General features: G+C 36.9%; 1 protein-coding gene across 5 annotated transcripts in view; it reads left to right on the forward strand.

Moving 5' to 3' along the window:
• LOC126480743 (uncharacterized) overlaps positions 1-17,851 on the forward strand; it is a 1,220,032-nt gene that overhangs the window by 1,174,627 nt on the left and 27,554 nt on the right. For 4 of the 5 annotated variants that reach the window (XM_050104016.1, XM_050104015.1, XM_050104018.1 and 1 more), the window contains one exon: positions 7,787-8,058. The exons of the other annotated variant lie outside the window; for it this stretch is intronic. In XM_050104016.1, coding sequence (XP_049959973.1) covers positions 7,787-7,847 — 61 coding nt within the window. In that variant the 3' untranslated portion in view covers positions 7,848-8,058. Of the gene's footprint in view, positions 1-7,786; positions 8,059-17,851 lie in introns of those variants that run through there. 5 annotated transcript variants of the gene reach the window in all.

The following is a 17,851-nucleotide window of genomic DNA, read 5'->3' on the forward strand; positions in this document are numbered from 1 at the left end:
TTATGTTGTTGTTGTTGTTGTGGTCTTCAGTCCTGAGACTGGTTTGATGCAGCTCTCAATGCTACTCTATCCTGTGCAAGCTTCTTCATCTCCCAGTACCAACTGCAACCTACATCCTTCTGAATCTGCTTGGTGTATTCATCTCTTGGTCTCCCTCTACGATTTTTACCCACCACGCTGCCCTCCAATGCTAAATTGGTGATTCCTTGATGCCTCAGAACATGTCCTACCAACCGATCCCTTCTTTTAGTGAAGCTGTGCCACAAATTTCTCTTCTCTCCAATTCTATTCAATACCTCCTCATTAGTTATGTGATCTACCCATCTAATCTTCAGCATTCTTCTGTAGCACCACATATCGAAAGCTTCTATTCTCTTCTTGTCCAAACTATTTACCGTCCATGTTTCACTTCCGTACATGGCTACACTCCATACAAATACTTTCAGAAATGACTTCCTGACACTTAAATTTATACTGGATGTTCACAAATTTCTCTTCTTCAGAAACGCTTTCCTTGCTATTGCCAGTCTACATTTTATATCCTCTCTACTTCGACCATCATCAGTTATTTATCTGTAGGAATTTGGATGTAAAAACAAATTGCTATAAGAAGTTACACTAAATGAAATGGAACTCATGGCTGTAGTTTTCAGAAGGCTGATATTGTTTCTTTTGGGGCATTATTTGTGCTTATGTAGTGAATTTGAGGTTCTTTGTGTCTAAAATTTGAATTGCTGTTTTTATTGGGAAATGGACCATGAGCTGCAATTGGTGAACTATAATGGATATTATGCTTCATAATTTGAAAGTAAGCCAGTCCAACATACTGACGGCATATCAACAATATCAACAGATATAAATGCTGTGCAGAATTATCGATTAGTGAATTTTTTTCTGCATTGAGGTTCCAGTTAGACAGCTTTTACATTTTTCCTTTAATTTTCGTTATGACTTCCTTTTCATCTTTATTACTTATTTCTGTTTTAATTTTCTCTTCCTTTCTGTTACTTCATGTAATGTAAATTTGCCATCAATTTGCCATCACTTTGCTTAACCAGAATCTATTACATTTTTCTCTTTAAATTCAATGTTGACAGCCTTCGTACAGTAAATGCTTAAAGAGACTTTTTATTTGATACTGTCTCCTATTTCCGCAGACATTTCTCCATGTAATTTCTTGTAGCTCATTGACTGTGTTTATGTGGCTGGAACTTTTCCACTTTCACTACCAGTGATATTTTTGAAAGTTATCTCAGGGCCATTTTAATTGAATCAACTGTGGGCTCTTGGTGAAACATTGTAACTAAACAAACACTTTTTTGCCTGTTTCACAAAGTTTATTATTTATGTTACTGCACAACCTAGGTTTTGGGTTATAAGCCCATTTTCAGGTACAGTAAACAGTGTTTGTTTAGTTTTCTCTGGGTGGTTACAATTACTGACGCAGAAACAACAACATATAAGGTCAGATTTAATTCATGCTATTTAAAGGTAGCATTGAATTGAATTGAATTGATCCTGTAGGATTGTTTGGTGCACAGTAGATGTACATGCAATATGGGAGACGTCAAAAATGGAAAACATTCGTTATCAGGTACTTCCTAAGCATTTTTCTTGCAGTCTAACATCATTGATTATAGAGGATGATTGTACAAATTTAATGTGATAAGTACTATTCAACACTGTAAAATTCCTTTCCCAACAGAGAGTCTTTGAGAATCTTTGGAAAGTTAGTGTCATGTACACTGTCATGCAGACTTCTTAGTAATTTGATACCTGAGCACTGAGATCCTTTTTCAAGCATTGCCAGTTGATGGGGTATGCTTCATGTGTCATTCTGTCTCTGTTTGTTGTGGATGTGTAACTGTAATGTGTAATTCAGTCTGTGCTATCTTTTGTGATATATATTATTGTTTTATGCATCTACAATTATCTAAAACTTACAGATACCTAGATATTTGTAGAAGCTTCTGTGTGTTTCAGAAGTCGTCTTTCTTAACAGATTCTGTACTTTTATTTTTATTTTATTTTGTACACACTCTTTTTTTGTTTCTCAAATGTTTTAGTTTCCCCACACTTATACTTCATACTGCTGGTATGGTTCTAAGGGTCTATGATATACTGTGCCACTGTGCACACTGTGATAGCTGCTTCATTATGAATATGATGCAGCAGAGTTTCTTTACAGGCAGAATTAATATGTTGTTTCCAATTGAGCTCATTATCCACAGTAATACCTAAGAATCACGTGGTTTCTACTTCTTTCAGCCTTGATTCATTCTCCTCTAAACTCAAGTCGGAAGAGTTCTCTTTGTTTGTGACCACTGTACATGTAATCTTTTTTTTATCTTTGTAACCAGTCCATTTTCCAAGAGCCATTGAGCCGTAATGTACAGAAATGTATGTTTTGCTGTCAAGTTATTCCACATTTTGGTCACTATTCAGTATTATCAGTCACCTGCATACAATATTTTATTCTGTTACTTTTCAACACCTATAATCATTAATGAATAGATCAAATAGCAATGCCTCCATTACCAATCCATGTGGTACTCTATATTTGATGACTTTGGTTTTTGACTGGTATGTTTTTCCTATTGATATGAACTGATAAGCGAAAACAGTATGACCACTGCCCACCGTGACATTCAATACTGCCTGGTGATGTTGTGGGCACGTGATGCAATAACAGAAATATGTAAGTGGAGCAGACATGGATGGGGGGATCAGCCTATTGAAGATGTGTGCTGCATATGGATAAATTCATTGAGATAAGTGTTTTTGACAAAGGGCAGATTATTGTTATGCAGAGCCTGTGAACGAGTGTCTCGAAAATGGCGAAACTGGTTGAATGATCAAGTGCTACTGTCATGAGCATCTACAGAAAGAGGTAGGAGGACAGTGAAAGTACCACTAGGAGCTAAATGGTTGGACGTCCACGACTCTTCATGGAACGTGGGGTTTGGAGGCTTGTTTGCACTGTAAAGCAGGATGGACGGTGACCTGTGGCATCTCTGCTGAAAGAGCACAAAGCTGGTCCACATACAAGTGTTTTGGAGCACACCATCATCATACAGTATTGAACATTGAGCTCTGCAACAGAACATCCCCACATGTTCACGTGTTGACCCAATGACCTCGACTGTTGCAATTGCAGTGGGCATGGGACCATCTGGATTTGACTGTTGATCAATGGAAATGTGTCGACTTTTTGGGTGAATCACTAGCTCAATGGTTGTCTCCACAAATGCCATCATTCAGGTGAACAGCACAATGCAGGCTGTTGGAATCAGTATTATATGATGGGTGACGTTCTCTTGAGCTTGTATGGGACCTGTGGTAGTAATTGAAAATGTGCTGATAGCCGTGGTGCACCTGCATCCTTTCATGCTTGATGTCTTCCCCAACGTCGATGTCATCTTTCAGCAGTATAATTGTCCATGTCTCGGAGTGAGAACCATGCTACAGTAGTTTGAGGAGCATTATAGTGAACTCACATTGACATTTCAGTGACCCACTTCACCTAATGTAAATTCTGTGGAACCCAACAGGGTCATTGTTGGATACCATCACTGCATACGCAAACCAGTGCCCCATTATTTATGCAAATTACGTGATCTGTGTATAGTCATCTAATACCAAACACCTCCACAAACCTACCAACAAACTATCAGGTCCCTGATGTGCAGAATCAGTGATGTATTTTGTTCCAAAGACAGATGTAAGTATGATTCTGTCCACTCCCCTAGCCTGCCCTCAAATAATAGAATTTTCCAATTTTCATTTCAGGGTCGCTGGTGTCAAATGCTTTGGAGAGACCAAGAAACATGGCAGATATAACTTTTTTTCATCTAATAAGAACTGTATAGTGTATTCTGTCAGACAGGCAACTGCTGATTCTGTAGATTTGCCAAAACCATGCTGTGATGGTACAGGAATGTTATATTTGTCTATTTAATCAATTAATCTAGGATACATAAGCATTTGCAGGAGTTTTGAGGAACTTGAGACCAGTGAAACTAGGCTGTAGTTGTTGGGATCATTGTTGTCCCTTTTCTTGTACACAGTCAACACCCTGCTTATCTTCAGTTTTTCGGGAAAAATTTCACCTCTGATTTATAGCTGCTCACTGTGCAGTGTTGATGTGATTATGTGCTCACTTACTAGCTTTAATATGTGAATTGATATGTCATCACCAGTTGACTTCTTGGACTTCAGTCTCTTCTGTACAGTTTTTCTCATTCCATCATCTTCTGTGACTGGTTTCAAGAACACAGGTCTGCTTTTTTCTTTTGAAACCTCAGTAACCTTTCTAGTATTAAAGAATGGAAAGTCCAGCTTGGAATATCAACAGTTATGGAAAGGATGGATTGCTACCCAGTGTAAGGATGAAACACGTGAGTTGCAGGCACAATGGAAAGACAGTTACATGCTAAGCATTTGGCCAGGCTTTCATCAGAAAAGGAAAACATGCACGCATTCACACAAGCAAGTGCGCGTGCATGCTCACGCACACACACACACGCACACACACACATACACACACACATGACAACTATCTCTGGCTGCTGCCCAGGCAGGCCCAGTTTTAAGTTCTCTATCACATTTATATTGTTATCAGTGAGTATGTTGGCTATTTCTCAGCCATCTTTAAACACTGTGTTCTTTACTTCTATTGAACTGCTCTTTGTTTCTTTGTTTGCTCCATCTTTTTCCTTTCTTTCACTGTTAATTACATTCCAAGCTGTTGTTATCATGTTTTTGAGTTAACTATGGTGGTATTAATTTCTCTTGCTGTCTTATTATTTTTCAGCACTTATTTTTCTGTGTTTTATAGTTTCCAGCTTCTCCCTACTATACGAGAGCATGCAATTTCCTACACATTTCTGTTATTTCACAGATAATCCATTACGTTTGACCTTGCAGCTTTTCTTGTCTCTCTCTCTACTTTGGGGAATGCTACTTTAAAATTGTGTTTAATTGTTGTAATAAATGAGTCATACTTTCCATTTACATTCTGCACCTATGGAGTTTTATTCCATGTTTCCCTTCTTAATATTGTTCTAAAGATTTTGCTCACTGATGATATTGATCTCTTTTCGTGTTCATTTTGATTCTGATACTGTGTTATGAAGCAAATCATCTGCCCCATACTAATAATAGTAATGCTGTTGTCGATAACTGTCTGACTTTGGAAAGTCGATCTAGTTGGTGTAGATATTGTTGGCACGATATTATACTGTATTAATGATTCTTCAAAATCTTTTCTTGTGTTTGATCATTTTGCCATGTCAGTATTTAAGTTTCCATGTGTAATAATGTTATATTCTTAGTAAGCTAGCAACTTTTTTCAGTAAGATGCTAATCTCACCACCTGGTTATCAGTGCTTAGTCTATGTAAATGCTTGGCATCCTTCCCTAGGCAGTTTTCATATAGAAATTTGTTTGGATTTATGAAAACTGTACGGAGATGATCACATTGTTCTTTGATGGCTCAGTTTATTATATTTGTTACTCACTGACCTTTATTTTACGATTCTACTAAGTATCACTCCGGATCCCACATAGACACTTGTTGCTGAGTGAATCGTGTTTGTTCTTTTGTTAGTAATTTCTTCTTCACTGCTGCTTCTCAGTGAATTTTTTCCAAAGTGTTTAATGACATCATGTAATTATATTGGTTTCAGAATCTAGTTTTAAAGTCACTTGTCTTATGTTTACCTTATTTTTAAAATTTTTCCTTGAGTTTTTGATTCTAATGCCTCTACCTGCACATTGATTTCACAGTTCGGGAGAGGGATATTTTTCAGCAGTGCGCCTCAATTATTAGAAACTCATTTTTGTTCCCTTGCATAGCTGTGGTCTTGTCTTTTATTTTAGTTCTTTTTTTTAGTCGATATTTTTGTTTTTAGTGACTTGGTGTCATTTTGTAGTAATTTTATAATTTCATTTTTTGAATCCCTGCACTTACTTGATCGGCTGATTAATCATGTAATAGTAGTTGCATTTGATACATAAAACACCTTTCATCACTGGATTTTCACATTCTCTACAAGAAAAACTATTTATTTTTGCCCTTTTAATGAGAGTGAAGTGTCACTACAGTTTTCTGTCACTGCATCAGAGTGTCTAGAGGCAGCTAAAGTTTGTTTAGTAATTACTGACTATTACATCAGATTGTTTAGATGCAGAAGCTTGTAGAAGAAAGGAGGTTTATGTGTGGCAACAAAAAGTTTAGAGTGGTTATCATGACACAGGGACTTTCTGACCAGGTTACCTAACAATACCTCATACCCCAACACAGACCTAAACTCTGTCATATTCTCTCTAGAACATTACAAATGCCATAGAGCATCATTAGTTTTGTTTGCTGGATAAAAACATTTTGTGCGTTGTATCTTTGATCACAAGAAATTCTGAGTACATTTTGAGGAAAGGACTGTTAAGCTGTTTCACTTTGAGCGCAGTGTTTAATAATGGAGGTGCTTAAGAGTGTGAAGCCCTCTTGCAGATAGTAAACCCTATAGACTTTTGTTAGTGAATATTTAGGCGAAGGCTAGGTGCATGTAAAGTAGAGATGACCACATGCTAAGGTTTGCTTTCATTCTTCTTCATGGGAAGGGGTTTAAATGCACTGACTTATACACACACTATTTGAGCCTTTAGTCTGTAGATGGGTATGGTGTGATTAAATTTCTTGCTGTGAAGAAAGTTTACAGTATGAATGTTAATATGCAAACTGTTCAGCAGTGTGGGGCAGGAATTTATCCTTCTGGAATATTACACATTTCAAGATAATATGAAAGAATGGTATCACCTCAGATTGTTTGCAATTTGTAGGGTGTCAGTTACCACCGTACAAGTCAATTCTCAACAAGTGTAATTGGGAATTAATTATGTTATCACAAATTCTATTAATGGATCCTGCTTAGTCTGCCAATAGAAGTTTATCATCCTAAGTAGTGTTCATCTTAAAATCTACAACTACTTGCATGAGCATCATGATTTGACAACTTCCATGTGTTATTGAGCAGTAATAAAACTACTACACTCCTTCTTTATTCACGGTTTCTGTTCTGAATATCATTGTTACTGTGACTCACCCACTACATATGTAATTTTCGAGAAGAATTTTCCAATGCAGCATCTTTATTAGAATATCCATTCAGTGTCCATAATTTATCATTTGTTCAAGATGCATTAATTGTCACTACTGGATTGACTATTGGTTACTCACATAAAACAAATTCCTATGGTCCTCTCTGAAATCCCATTGTTTATATTAGAGCAAAACTGTGTAGAATCCATTACAATTTCACAATATATGCAGACATGCTGGGAATGTATTCAGTTGTAGAAATCATTGATGTGCAAATAAGTCCACACACCTTAAATTTACGTCCTGAATCTAGTCAAGTGTCTTACACATTGATGTATGTAATAATCTAACTAGCTACATAATGACATTTAAGAGTTTAGTGAATGATGACTTTTATTTTGCTGATATTGAAGCTAATTGCCTGTTTCTTTGGATTTCCTAAGCATATACCAAGACTCATAAGGCTGATGTCACTGCTTTATTATTATTGCATTTCTTTTTCTCTGGAATGTTTTTACTTATTTCAAAATTTTTGGGACATACCTTAAAATAAGAATCATAGGTGTTTAACATATATTAAGTATGTAATTTGTTGTAGTTTTTGGTGCTGGTGATCATATATTACACTGTATACAAACGTAAGACGTAGACTGCATGCGAAGTCATACCAGAGTATGCTCTTTTCAGGTGTCCATGTAACCCATCCATCACAACAGGCCTGTTCTGTACTACCTCAAGATTATGGTAGTACATATGGATTTTCATATTACTGCTGTAGCACTGTATGATACTGTGTGTTTCATGGAAGGGTTGCTTGTTTTCATCTGAAAAAAATTACATAACACCTTATTATTGACTTTTTACTAACATTAACTATTGGTATAACTCTAATAATTTGAATTTCTGTAACTTAACCTACTTGTTTATATTAGCTATGCTTTCTTGTGACATCCTCATGATCAGTGGAGCAACATTTGTGATTAATTTACAGACATTCTTTTGTGTTGTAATAAATCTGTAACCAAAACGTTGTACCTGTTGTTTTGATTTAGAATTTGCATAACTACAGTGCCTATGCAGGTCTGAAAACAAATGGATTTTGGATTTCTTTTCTACAACTTAGGGAGTGCTCATTAAATATGTACATTTTTTTGCATATTATGGTGTCCTTTCAGTTGTGGAATGAATGCTGCTTCGTAGCAAGTTATCTGAGTTTATATCACTATTAGTGCAACATGTTTTCATTACATAGGTAAAGCATTTGTAAGGAGATTCAGTTGAGGTAGTTTTGTAGTGGGGTAAGGGATCTTTAAGAAACAGATGAAGAAAAAGAGCATGGATTAGAAGAATTCGGCACTGTTAAAATGACGTTACTTATAAGTTTGGATTCTCAGAAGCTAGTTACATGAAAATTATGAAAACAAGGGTCACCAACTGTTTTCAATCATATAATTATTTATTTAATTGCAAAAAGTTCTGAATATACATTCCTCATGAGTTGATAGCAAATGAAGTAAATGAACTGTTAGTTACTTCTATAGAAGAGTGCTGTAATTAGTCATAAGTTGCCACATAATCATAATAGAACTGGGACTAATCTTTTCAGCTTGTTACCTGGTTACCTCTGTTTCATAGTATTGTGGAGATCTTTTTTGTATAATTAATATAAAGGATGTCCATAAACCATTGTATGTCACTCGTGGTGTAGAACTGTGCTCTTTATGTTTGCCGAAAGAAATAGTTTTCAGCATATTTTAGATATACAAGTCAAAGAAGATGCTATTGTTGCACGCTGTCTTATTATAAAGATCTGATAGTTTGAATTTGTTTCAGTAGCCAGTTTGACATTGTTTCTAGACTGTAGATTTGTAAAGGAAACGTCAAACATATTAATACAGAAGAAAAAGTCTTGGCTGACAGGTGGTGGAAGATATAAACATGGAAAGAAACATTGGCAATACAGACCGAAGATCCCGTCTGTTAAGAGAGATGTGACATGACTGGGGAATAGAGACTACACTATAGTCGAGTTGGCATAAGAAGATCTTTGACAGTGGCAGTAAGCTGGGTGCTGCAGCTATGTGTGCATACTCCAACCAGTTGTGTAATGTGATTTTGTAAATGCACTTCATTGTTGTCGCAGCTGTATAGATGACTACTGTTTTTGCCTGCAGCTGTTAGCACTACACAGCTGAAAGCTGGGAACAGCACTGCTAGCTGTCAGGAACCTTCTTAAACTAACTCAGCTACAGCATCAGTTTCCAAAATTATTCAGACTTTTTGTAAAAGGGAGTCCAACAGGACTTATGTTTGTAGCATTGTTTTATTTTCCATCTCTTCCTGTCTCACAGTTGTGTGTTCCATTTTATGTAATCCTTGAATCGGTCAGTTTTTTCAACCCCCATCTCCTACTTCCAGGGATGAAAGGATCTTCAGTTTACCCAGTTAACCGTGAGTGCATAATTTCTCATTAGAGTGACCTATTTTTAGATGAGTGTTTATGTAAATGGTGAAATCTTCATAATCAGCCATGTCAGAAGCAAATATTAATTTGTTCAGATTTACAGTCAAAATCCATTCATGTCGTGACTGTAATCAGTAATGAAGTTTCAAATCTATATATAATCTGTCACAGGGAGTTCACATGAACTGATAAGAGATATAGATTGTTTAACTTGATAGTAATTAATTCATGTTATGGCTTGTTGCATTGAAAATCCCGTTGTGAAATAATTGAGTGAAGCCCTTCCTCAGAACACATTCACAACATTTCATATAGTTTGCTGGTGATTTCTGACTTTAAGGTTAGGAAATGTTATGAAGCCTTCAGTTAGTAGGAGCTACAAAATTTTTAAGCTGGTTTGTTTCTATTACATTAATTTCAATCATAAAGAAAGTAATGAAATCAGTACGCCTGGTTCAGGGATGAGCTGATATTTGGTGAAATGGCATAATTATATCAAAAGAATGACACTCAGATTCCAGTCTAGTCATCCTGGTTTATGTTCTTTTATTTATCCAAATTACTGTGACAAGTGTTTTGATTATTGCCGGCACAAGAACAGACCAACTCTTTTTAGTTCGATTGTGTGACATAACTGGAGTTCCACCATATTTCACCTTGCATTGATGTAATATTTCCATTCATTTTTCATGTGTTCAAATCTTAAATCATTGTTTGAAGTACCTTACTCAGAAGTATTCTCATAATAGAGCAACAATTGTATTCACTTATTTATTAGTTGTAGCACATGCCCTTACATAACATGAATAATGTTTGATTGCTACTCCACTTTCCTTGTTTTTGCTCAAGCTAGTGCACTGGTATGTTCTGAGATCTTAAGTCACCTGTATGAAGAATGTTGTACAGAACCAGAGGTGTATATTGCATAATGAAGTCAGATGACAATGATGAGCTCAGGGAATCAGGGAAGTTTTACGTTCCTCATGGCACTGTTCTTAAGGGTCACAAAATTTGTCTGTTCTTAAGGATCATAATTGAGTGTATCAACTGCTCTAGTTAGTTAATTCTATATTAATTTTGTCTTAATGAATAATTTATTCTTATCCCAAATGATGGAAAAAAAGAAGTTGCTGCTTTTAAGGCTTGTGCATGAGCTTAGTGGGCAATTTGGAAGATTGATATGAGTTGAGTTCTATTGGGTTGTATTTTTAGAGAATTAAAGTGGTTGCTACTGTAAGTAAATCACTAAAAATGATCTGACATTGAGATTCACTTTCATCAACTCCGGGGTTTCAAAAAAAATTATAATGTCAGTTGAATAAATAACAAGTTTGTGAACTGCAAAAGAAGTTAACTAAAGTGTGACCTATTTGACAGTATTTATCATTCAGTGGCTAAGAATACCATTGCAGTTTGAACACTGTACTGAGACATAGTAGTGAAAATCTCTCGTAAATTAAATTGCACTAAAAATTTATGAACTGCCTCCATAAACAAATTTTTGCTGAAAGATGTCTAATCGCAAGTTATATGTAATGACTTCGGAAAGTGAGTTACACATGTGGTACCACACTAGGCCCATTGCACAAGAGTGGCTCATTGTTAGAAGAGAATACACATCCCAGGTTTTTTGTAGAGACAGTTCTGCTGAGATATGGATTACAGATGCAGCACTGTGTGTGACTGCTGTGTCGTGCAAATTAGAAATGTACTCCAAAGTTGACGTCGTGGACAAAATGTCTAAATTTCACAGTGACTTACCCTGTACTTTTGGCAGTATATGGACCAAATGCAGTGTCGCTTCCAGGTGTAGAGAAGTAGTGCCAACAATTTTACCTAAGTCGTGGGTGATGCTGATTGGGAGGTAAGCCACCATCATCGACCAGATCTTCCATCGTAAGATTTCCATCTTTTTGGCAAGCTGAACATCATCTGGAGGAAATAGATCTTCCAACAGTGAGAATATTCACACAGCAGTTTTCTGATGTGTATGTGACCAAGGAATAGATTTCAATCATTGAGGAATTGAGCGATCGACAGAAAGTTCTGATATTTACAGAGACTTGGTGACTGTTTTTCTATATAGTATCATGTACCTGTCTAATTCTGGATTGCAGTGGAGCACTCAGTAAAAGTTGCTTGGCCTACCATAATAATGTGTAATTCGCTTTTTGAAGTCTCCTCCTTTTCTAAAAGATTAGGTGCAGTTATCAAGCAAATCAGTGTTCAAAATTTTCTTTTCAGTGGGTAGCTTCTTTATTTCTCAGTGTTTATTTCACCCCGATAACAGATTTTCACATTTAGTGAAAACTACATGTTTTAATGAGAATTTCAGTTACAAGTTTCATTTCACTTCTCGTTTTGTTGCTCTATGTGTATGTGATGTGTGGAAAGTCATTTTGCATTGGTTCATTGCTAGAGGCATACAAATGTTTGAGACATTCTTTAATTTTATTGTGGAAATTATGAGCCACTTGGAGTACTGAAAACTGTGGTGCCAAAGTTGAATAATGCGTATTTTGGTTAAATATTGCTTTAAGCGAGTCACCATATCTCCATTACAAAATCTAGCCCCCTTTTTGTTGGAAGAAGCAATATATCTTATTTCTTCCTTCCATCACAGGAAGGTAGCAATGCTAAACATGTATTAATTCAAGTATCTCCGCTGAAGCAGTTAGGGCCCACTGAAAAGATTAAGAAGTTAATAGTGGCTAAATACACCATTATGTACATGAAATAAGTCTATTCTGTAGTTATCAGCATATAAGTAGTCATGAATTTAAAATAAATATCTCATGGATAGTAAGTGGGATGGAGGATTCACCTTTTCTTCTTCTTCTTTTCTTTTTTTCCCCAGTGCAGTGCAGAATGCAGTGGCTCTGATTATTGTAAAAGTTTAATGTGATCAATAATGGAAACTCCATGATGAGTGAAAAGTTTCTTATTACCTTAATAATATTCTTTACTCTCAAAGTATCATATTAAAGCTGCATTAAGTATCACATACTAAAATAAACACTTATCATTACAATATCTCATCAATTTTTTTCCTTTATTATTGTATACTTCAGTTAAAATTTATTACCAGATCAATAATGGAAATTCCTGGGTGGAACAATATGTAAAATAAGGCAACCACTCACCTATATCAGATCGATCCGTTGAGTGCTGTAGCACATAACAGAAAATAGCATTCACATTAGCTCTCGAGCACTAGGTCTTTTCTCAGCAATAGTACACAAATTCAGCCACACAATGTGTGAATGTGCGAAATATTGCTTTGCATGTGTACTTAGAATGGTTTCCCTTAAATTGATGGTAATGATTAATGAAAACCACCAGAGCTGTGTATCACTCATTTATTGTGCTTTTGCTGGATTTATTCTTAGATCATCTTCATGTTGCCTGTAGGTAACAAAACAAGAAATTAGGCTACAGCTACAGCATCTTAATGGACACAATGAGCAACTGACTGTAACAACAGTCTTATACTGAATCCTCACTGAGTTGTTCTAAAAGTCACAATATAAATGGCCTGGTTGTCATGCGTAATGTTAAAGACCAAATCCAGAGACAATGATTGCAAACATTCTGCTGACCGCCTAGCGGAAATATGGCAAGCATACAGTAAACTTTCCAGGCAGGGCCACTCCATGAGAGAGGTAAACATGCAAACGCAGTACTTTGCCTCTGCCAATTGTGATAACAGATTGTGTGATCATAATCATTACAAGTAATAACAAAGCCTTAAGTACAGAACTGATATTAATGAGTGAAAACCATTACACAGGCAATCAAGACAACTGAAAAATGCACAATAAAAGGAAACAAGTGACAGTGCTTTCACAAATCTGAACCATCATTTGACAAGTGTGACATTAAGTGAATAACTGTAAAATATGTTGACAGAGTAATTATGTAAAAATATCAAGAACAGTAATGTTACAAAAGATGTATTTTCATTGAACATGTACATGAGCTAAAGCGACCAAACTTGTTTTCATCATATGTTGTTAACAAAATTACAGGGAAGCTGTGTTAAACTTGCTACAATTATTTACAACAGTGGAGAATTAATGTCAGTGTTTACACAAAGCCATATCGTCAGTAAGTTGATAAAGTGGTCAGCATAATATTTGGGCTTATTGACTCTGAATTTGGTCATTAAAATTTAATGCAACAGCCACACCATTTGTATCATGGCCATAGCACAACCTGGTGAGGATTTAGTATAGGAATGTTGCAGTGAGCATTGCTTATTGTATACATTAAGCGTAATTTCTTGTGTTGTTTAACTGCAAGCAAACTGAAGATGTTCTTAGAATGGAATCGGCCATAACACAATAAATATGTAGTAATATATCTGAGATGGTTTTCATTAGTAATTAAAATTAATGTCAACTATTATTCCTGCAAAATATTGGCAAGTTCAGGTAACGATGATGGAGATAAGTAGTGATCGTGCACCCTTCTCTTCAATCTAGACCATGAAGGCTTGTTGTTTTGGGGCTGACAGGATTTACGAGTGTGACACTCAGTTATGCAGTGACGTTTGCAGCTGTCACACGCTTATTTTTTGTCACATTCTTCTTCAGTGACTGTCCGTCATGACCATTAAACACACACTTTTATCCACATTTTGACTTAGCGAATGATGTTTTAATGCTTTCCTGGAATGCGGTATAAGTCTTCGAAATGGTGCCTCTTGAAACACGAAACACTTCAGCTGCCTGGCTTACTGAAGCACCTGCCATACAAGCACCAACAATTTGCCCACATTTGAATTCACATAGCTTCAACATAATGTACTCACAACTACACAGAACACTGTTCTTTCCATGTCTGACACTTGAAAAATATTGAGGACAGTGCACAGGTGCCATTTATGGTCAAACATTGCAGCACAACCTGCAGGCTTGGCTGTCGAGCATCTGTGTTTATATTTAAGCAAGCATTTCTTATGATGTTTCCATTTTTTTGTCCAGTCCCTGTATTTGGGCAAGTGAACATGTCAAATGCTTATATCCTAGAACAGGGATACAACATGCGCTGAATTAGGAAAGTGGCTTTGCAGTTTGAGTTGGTAATGTAACTTTTATAGAATTCAAATGAATATGAACTACCGTATTTACCCGAATCTAAGCCGCACTTTTTTTCCGGTTTTTGTAATCCAAAAAACCGCCTGCGGCTTAGAATCGAGTGCAAAGCAAGCGGAGGTTCTGAAAAATGTTGGTAGGTGCCGCCACAATTAACTTCTGCCGTCAAATATATGTAGCGCTACACAGGCATGCTTTGTAGGCACAAAGATAAACACTGGTGCCAAAACCCTCTGCATCAGTAAAAAAAAAAAAGGTGGAAGACGAGCTTTTTTTCTCCGCCCCGAATTTCGACCACTGCATTTTCATACATTATCCAACGAAGTAAATACCAATTCCGTATTGTTCATCTTCGAATGTAGCAGAATTTCAATGTACTACGAAAATCCGACTGGCAAGACTGTTTGGGATGTTTGTCAATATGGCCAACTCTACGTTTTCAATTTTTTCCTACCTGTGAGAAGAGATGGTTGCTAATAGGAACCTGATGAAATGTGAATCACATACAGTATTCTCTTCACCATAAGAATAATACGACTATAAACATTTTGCCATGTATTCTTTCGTGTTTGCTGCTATCTCATTTAAATCCTGTCTGCCTAATAAACTACGAAACTAGAGTGAGACAACAGCAAACGTGGAAGAACATACGTATCGTGTAATGTTTATATTCGTATTATTCTTATGCCTAATAGTGATACAGTCGGAAATGAAGCACGGCAACTGACTAGATTTTTAAATCTAAGATGACTCTAATTTCTGTGCAGAATTTGATGTACTAAAGAAGCAGCCGCAAAGATTTTCAAACGGAGAAAAATTTTTGCCTAACTCTCGTTCAGAACATGTTCTATCATACGCAGTCTATTATTTGGTTCTTGTTGATCATTATCAAAGAAAGCAGCAGTGTAAGTAATAACAAATAGCAGTCTCTTGCCATTGTTTTGCTAATGAGGTGATTCCTCTTTTCTTTTTTTTTTTTTTTTAATTGTAAGCGGCGATAGCACGCTCAAAAGCAAGCCATGCCGCGAGCGGCGACAGGCCATAAACACGCACTATCAGAATGCGACAAACAATGCATGACACAGTACAGTAATGCATTTTCAGCTTAGAGTGACGTAAACACCTATAACAAAGAAAACGGCGCTTATCAGATCAAAGCAAAATAAGCAATCGATTCAAACCAGACAAAGCACGTGAAAAAGGAAGGGTACCCGTATAAAAACGGACGGAGCGCCTGACGCCTACCAATGGCTACCTGGTAAAGCTTAACTGCTAAGCTTACGACTCGCACCAAACTACTGTAGGTGTATCGTCATTCATTCGACCTAAATTGTGTCTCATATTACAATGGACCAACTTTGTTTTGATCTGGAGGTGCGGCCTAAAACTTTTCTCTCTCCTTGAATTTCGAGTCTCAAATTTCAGGTGCGGCTTATATTCGGGAATTTTTTTTCCTTTATTTCGAGTCTCATTTTTCAAGTGCGGCTTAGATTCGAGTTCGGCTTAGATTCGAGTAAATACGGCACTTATGCAAATTTTATCCTGGCTGTATATTCAGAAATGTGAACAACATTAGAAAAGTAGCAAAATTAATTATGGCACAAAATATATATGGATGGAATATATGAAAAATATCAGTGAAGGATGCTGAGGTATGGGAAATTTAAATGCACTATTTTCCACAACCTGAGACAACAGATTTAATGACTCAAATGTTATCTTTCAAAGGTGAACTGTAACAAAAGTGTAAATCACCTGGTGCAGCAACATAAAATATGAAAATAAAGTTTAGATGAAGAATTTATGTTCAAGTTTAATGTATGTAATGGCTGTGTCCATTTAGTACAGAAAAAAGTAATGCCTATACTGAGTGTGATTAACATGAGCAGCAATAGAATCCAGTGATTGAGTAATGATGATTTTGATGTGTAAGAGTTGCTTAGAAAATGAATACTATTATTACAGAAAGATGCTTGATACACAGGGAAGGTCAAGAGTGAGCTGTGAAGAAAAACGCCCAAAGGAGGAACTAGATAGGTTGAGGAGGGTGAAGGATAGTGGGGAATAGGAACTGGCAGTTGGCAATAAGGCAGCTAGGAGGAGGTGGTATTCAGACAGTTATTCAGTGCGTGTATGCAATAGATTTGATCAACTGTCAGAGTTGAGTGGAGAGGAGCCTCTTGTAGCTGTAGATGTAGGGAACATGCAGCAGTCCTCAGCAGTTAGGAGGCCTAGGTTAGTTGCAAAGTCAAACAGAAAGAAGAAGGTTCTGCTGCTAGGTAGCTCGCATGGTAATGGTGTGGGCCAGCAGTTGCGGAAAGTGTTGGGGAGTGAGTACCAGGTCACCAGCATTGTGAAGCCTAGTGCAGGGTTGGCTCAGGTGACTGACAGCATAGGGGAGTTATGTAGGAATTTTACAAAGGCAGATCAGGTAGTGATAGTGGGTGGAACAGGGAAGAGTCTCGATTGGGACGGGGAATATGATGTAGGTGGTGACCTGGTAAAGATAACTACTCAAACTGGTGGCACTAATGTGCATTTCGTGTAACTGTTTCAGCGTTATGAGCGGCCTCATCTTAATGCAGCTGTTAGGTGTGTTAACATGGGGCTGGAGAAGGCGCTGATGACAGAGGGCATGGGTTACATTTCAGTGGTGCCAGCTGGGTCTGTCAGCAGATCAGCTTTCACTAGGCGTGGTATGCACCTCAATAAGTATGGGAAGGGGAGGCTGGCAAAGTTTATAGATGACAGTGTAGTGAGTAGTAGTGGGATCACTCATGGAAAAATTCCTGTAGTAGTTGGTGTTAGAGGTGCACCTTTTTTAGCCTGAAGTCAGCTGATAGGTATATCGGCTTAAAGGAAGACCCTCTAGGATCTCACCTTCAGAGGATGTCATGTTTCCAAGTAGAGAAGGAATTAGCATATTTCATCAAAATATAAGAGGTATTAGAGATGAAGTTAGTGAACTGCTTACGTATGTTGACTCTGAAATTATTGGTATGTCAGAGCACCACTTAAATTATTTGGCAATTCAGAGGCTTCCTTTACCAGGATACAGATTAGCTGGCTGTTTTTCGAGGAGTTCCTTGTGGGGTGTGGGATTGGATATGTAGATAAAAAACAGTATTCCTTTTGAGTCCATAGACCTATCATGGCACTGCACTGAAAAAATATTTGAGTGTTGTGCAGATG

The sequence above is a fragment of the Schistocerca serialis genome, chromosome 5, assembly GCF_023864345.2.
Source record: "Schistocerca serialis cubense isolate TAMUIC-IGC-003099 chromosome 5, iqSchSeri2.2, whole genome shotgun sequence".
NCBI classification, from domain to species: domain Eukaryota; kingdom Metazoa; phylum Arthropoda; class Insecta; order Orthoptera; family Acrididae; genus Schistocerca; species Schistocerca serialis.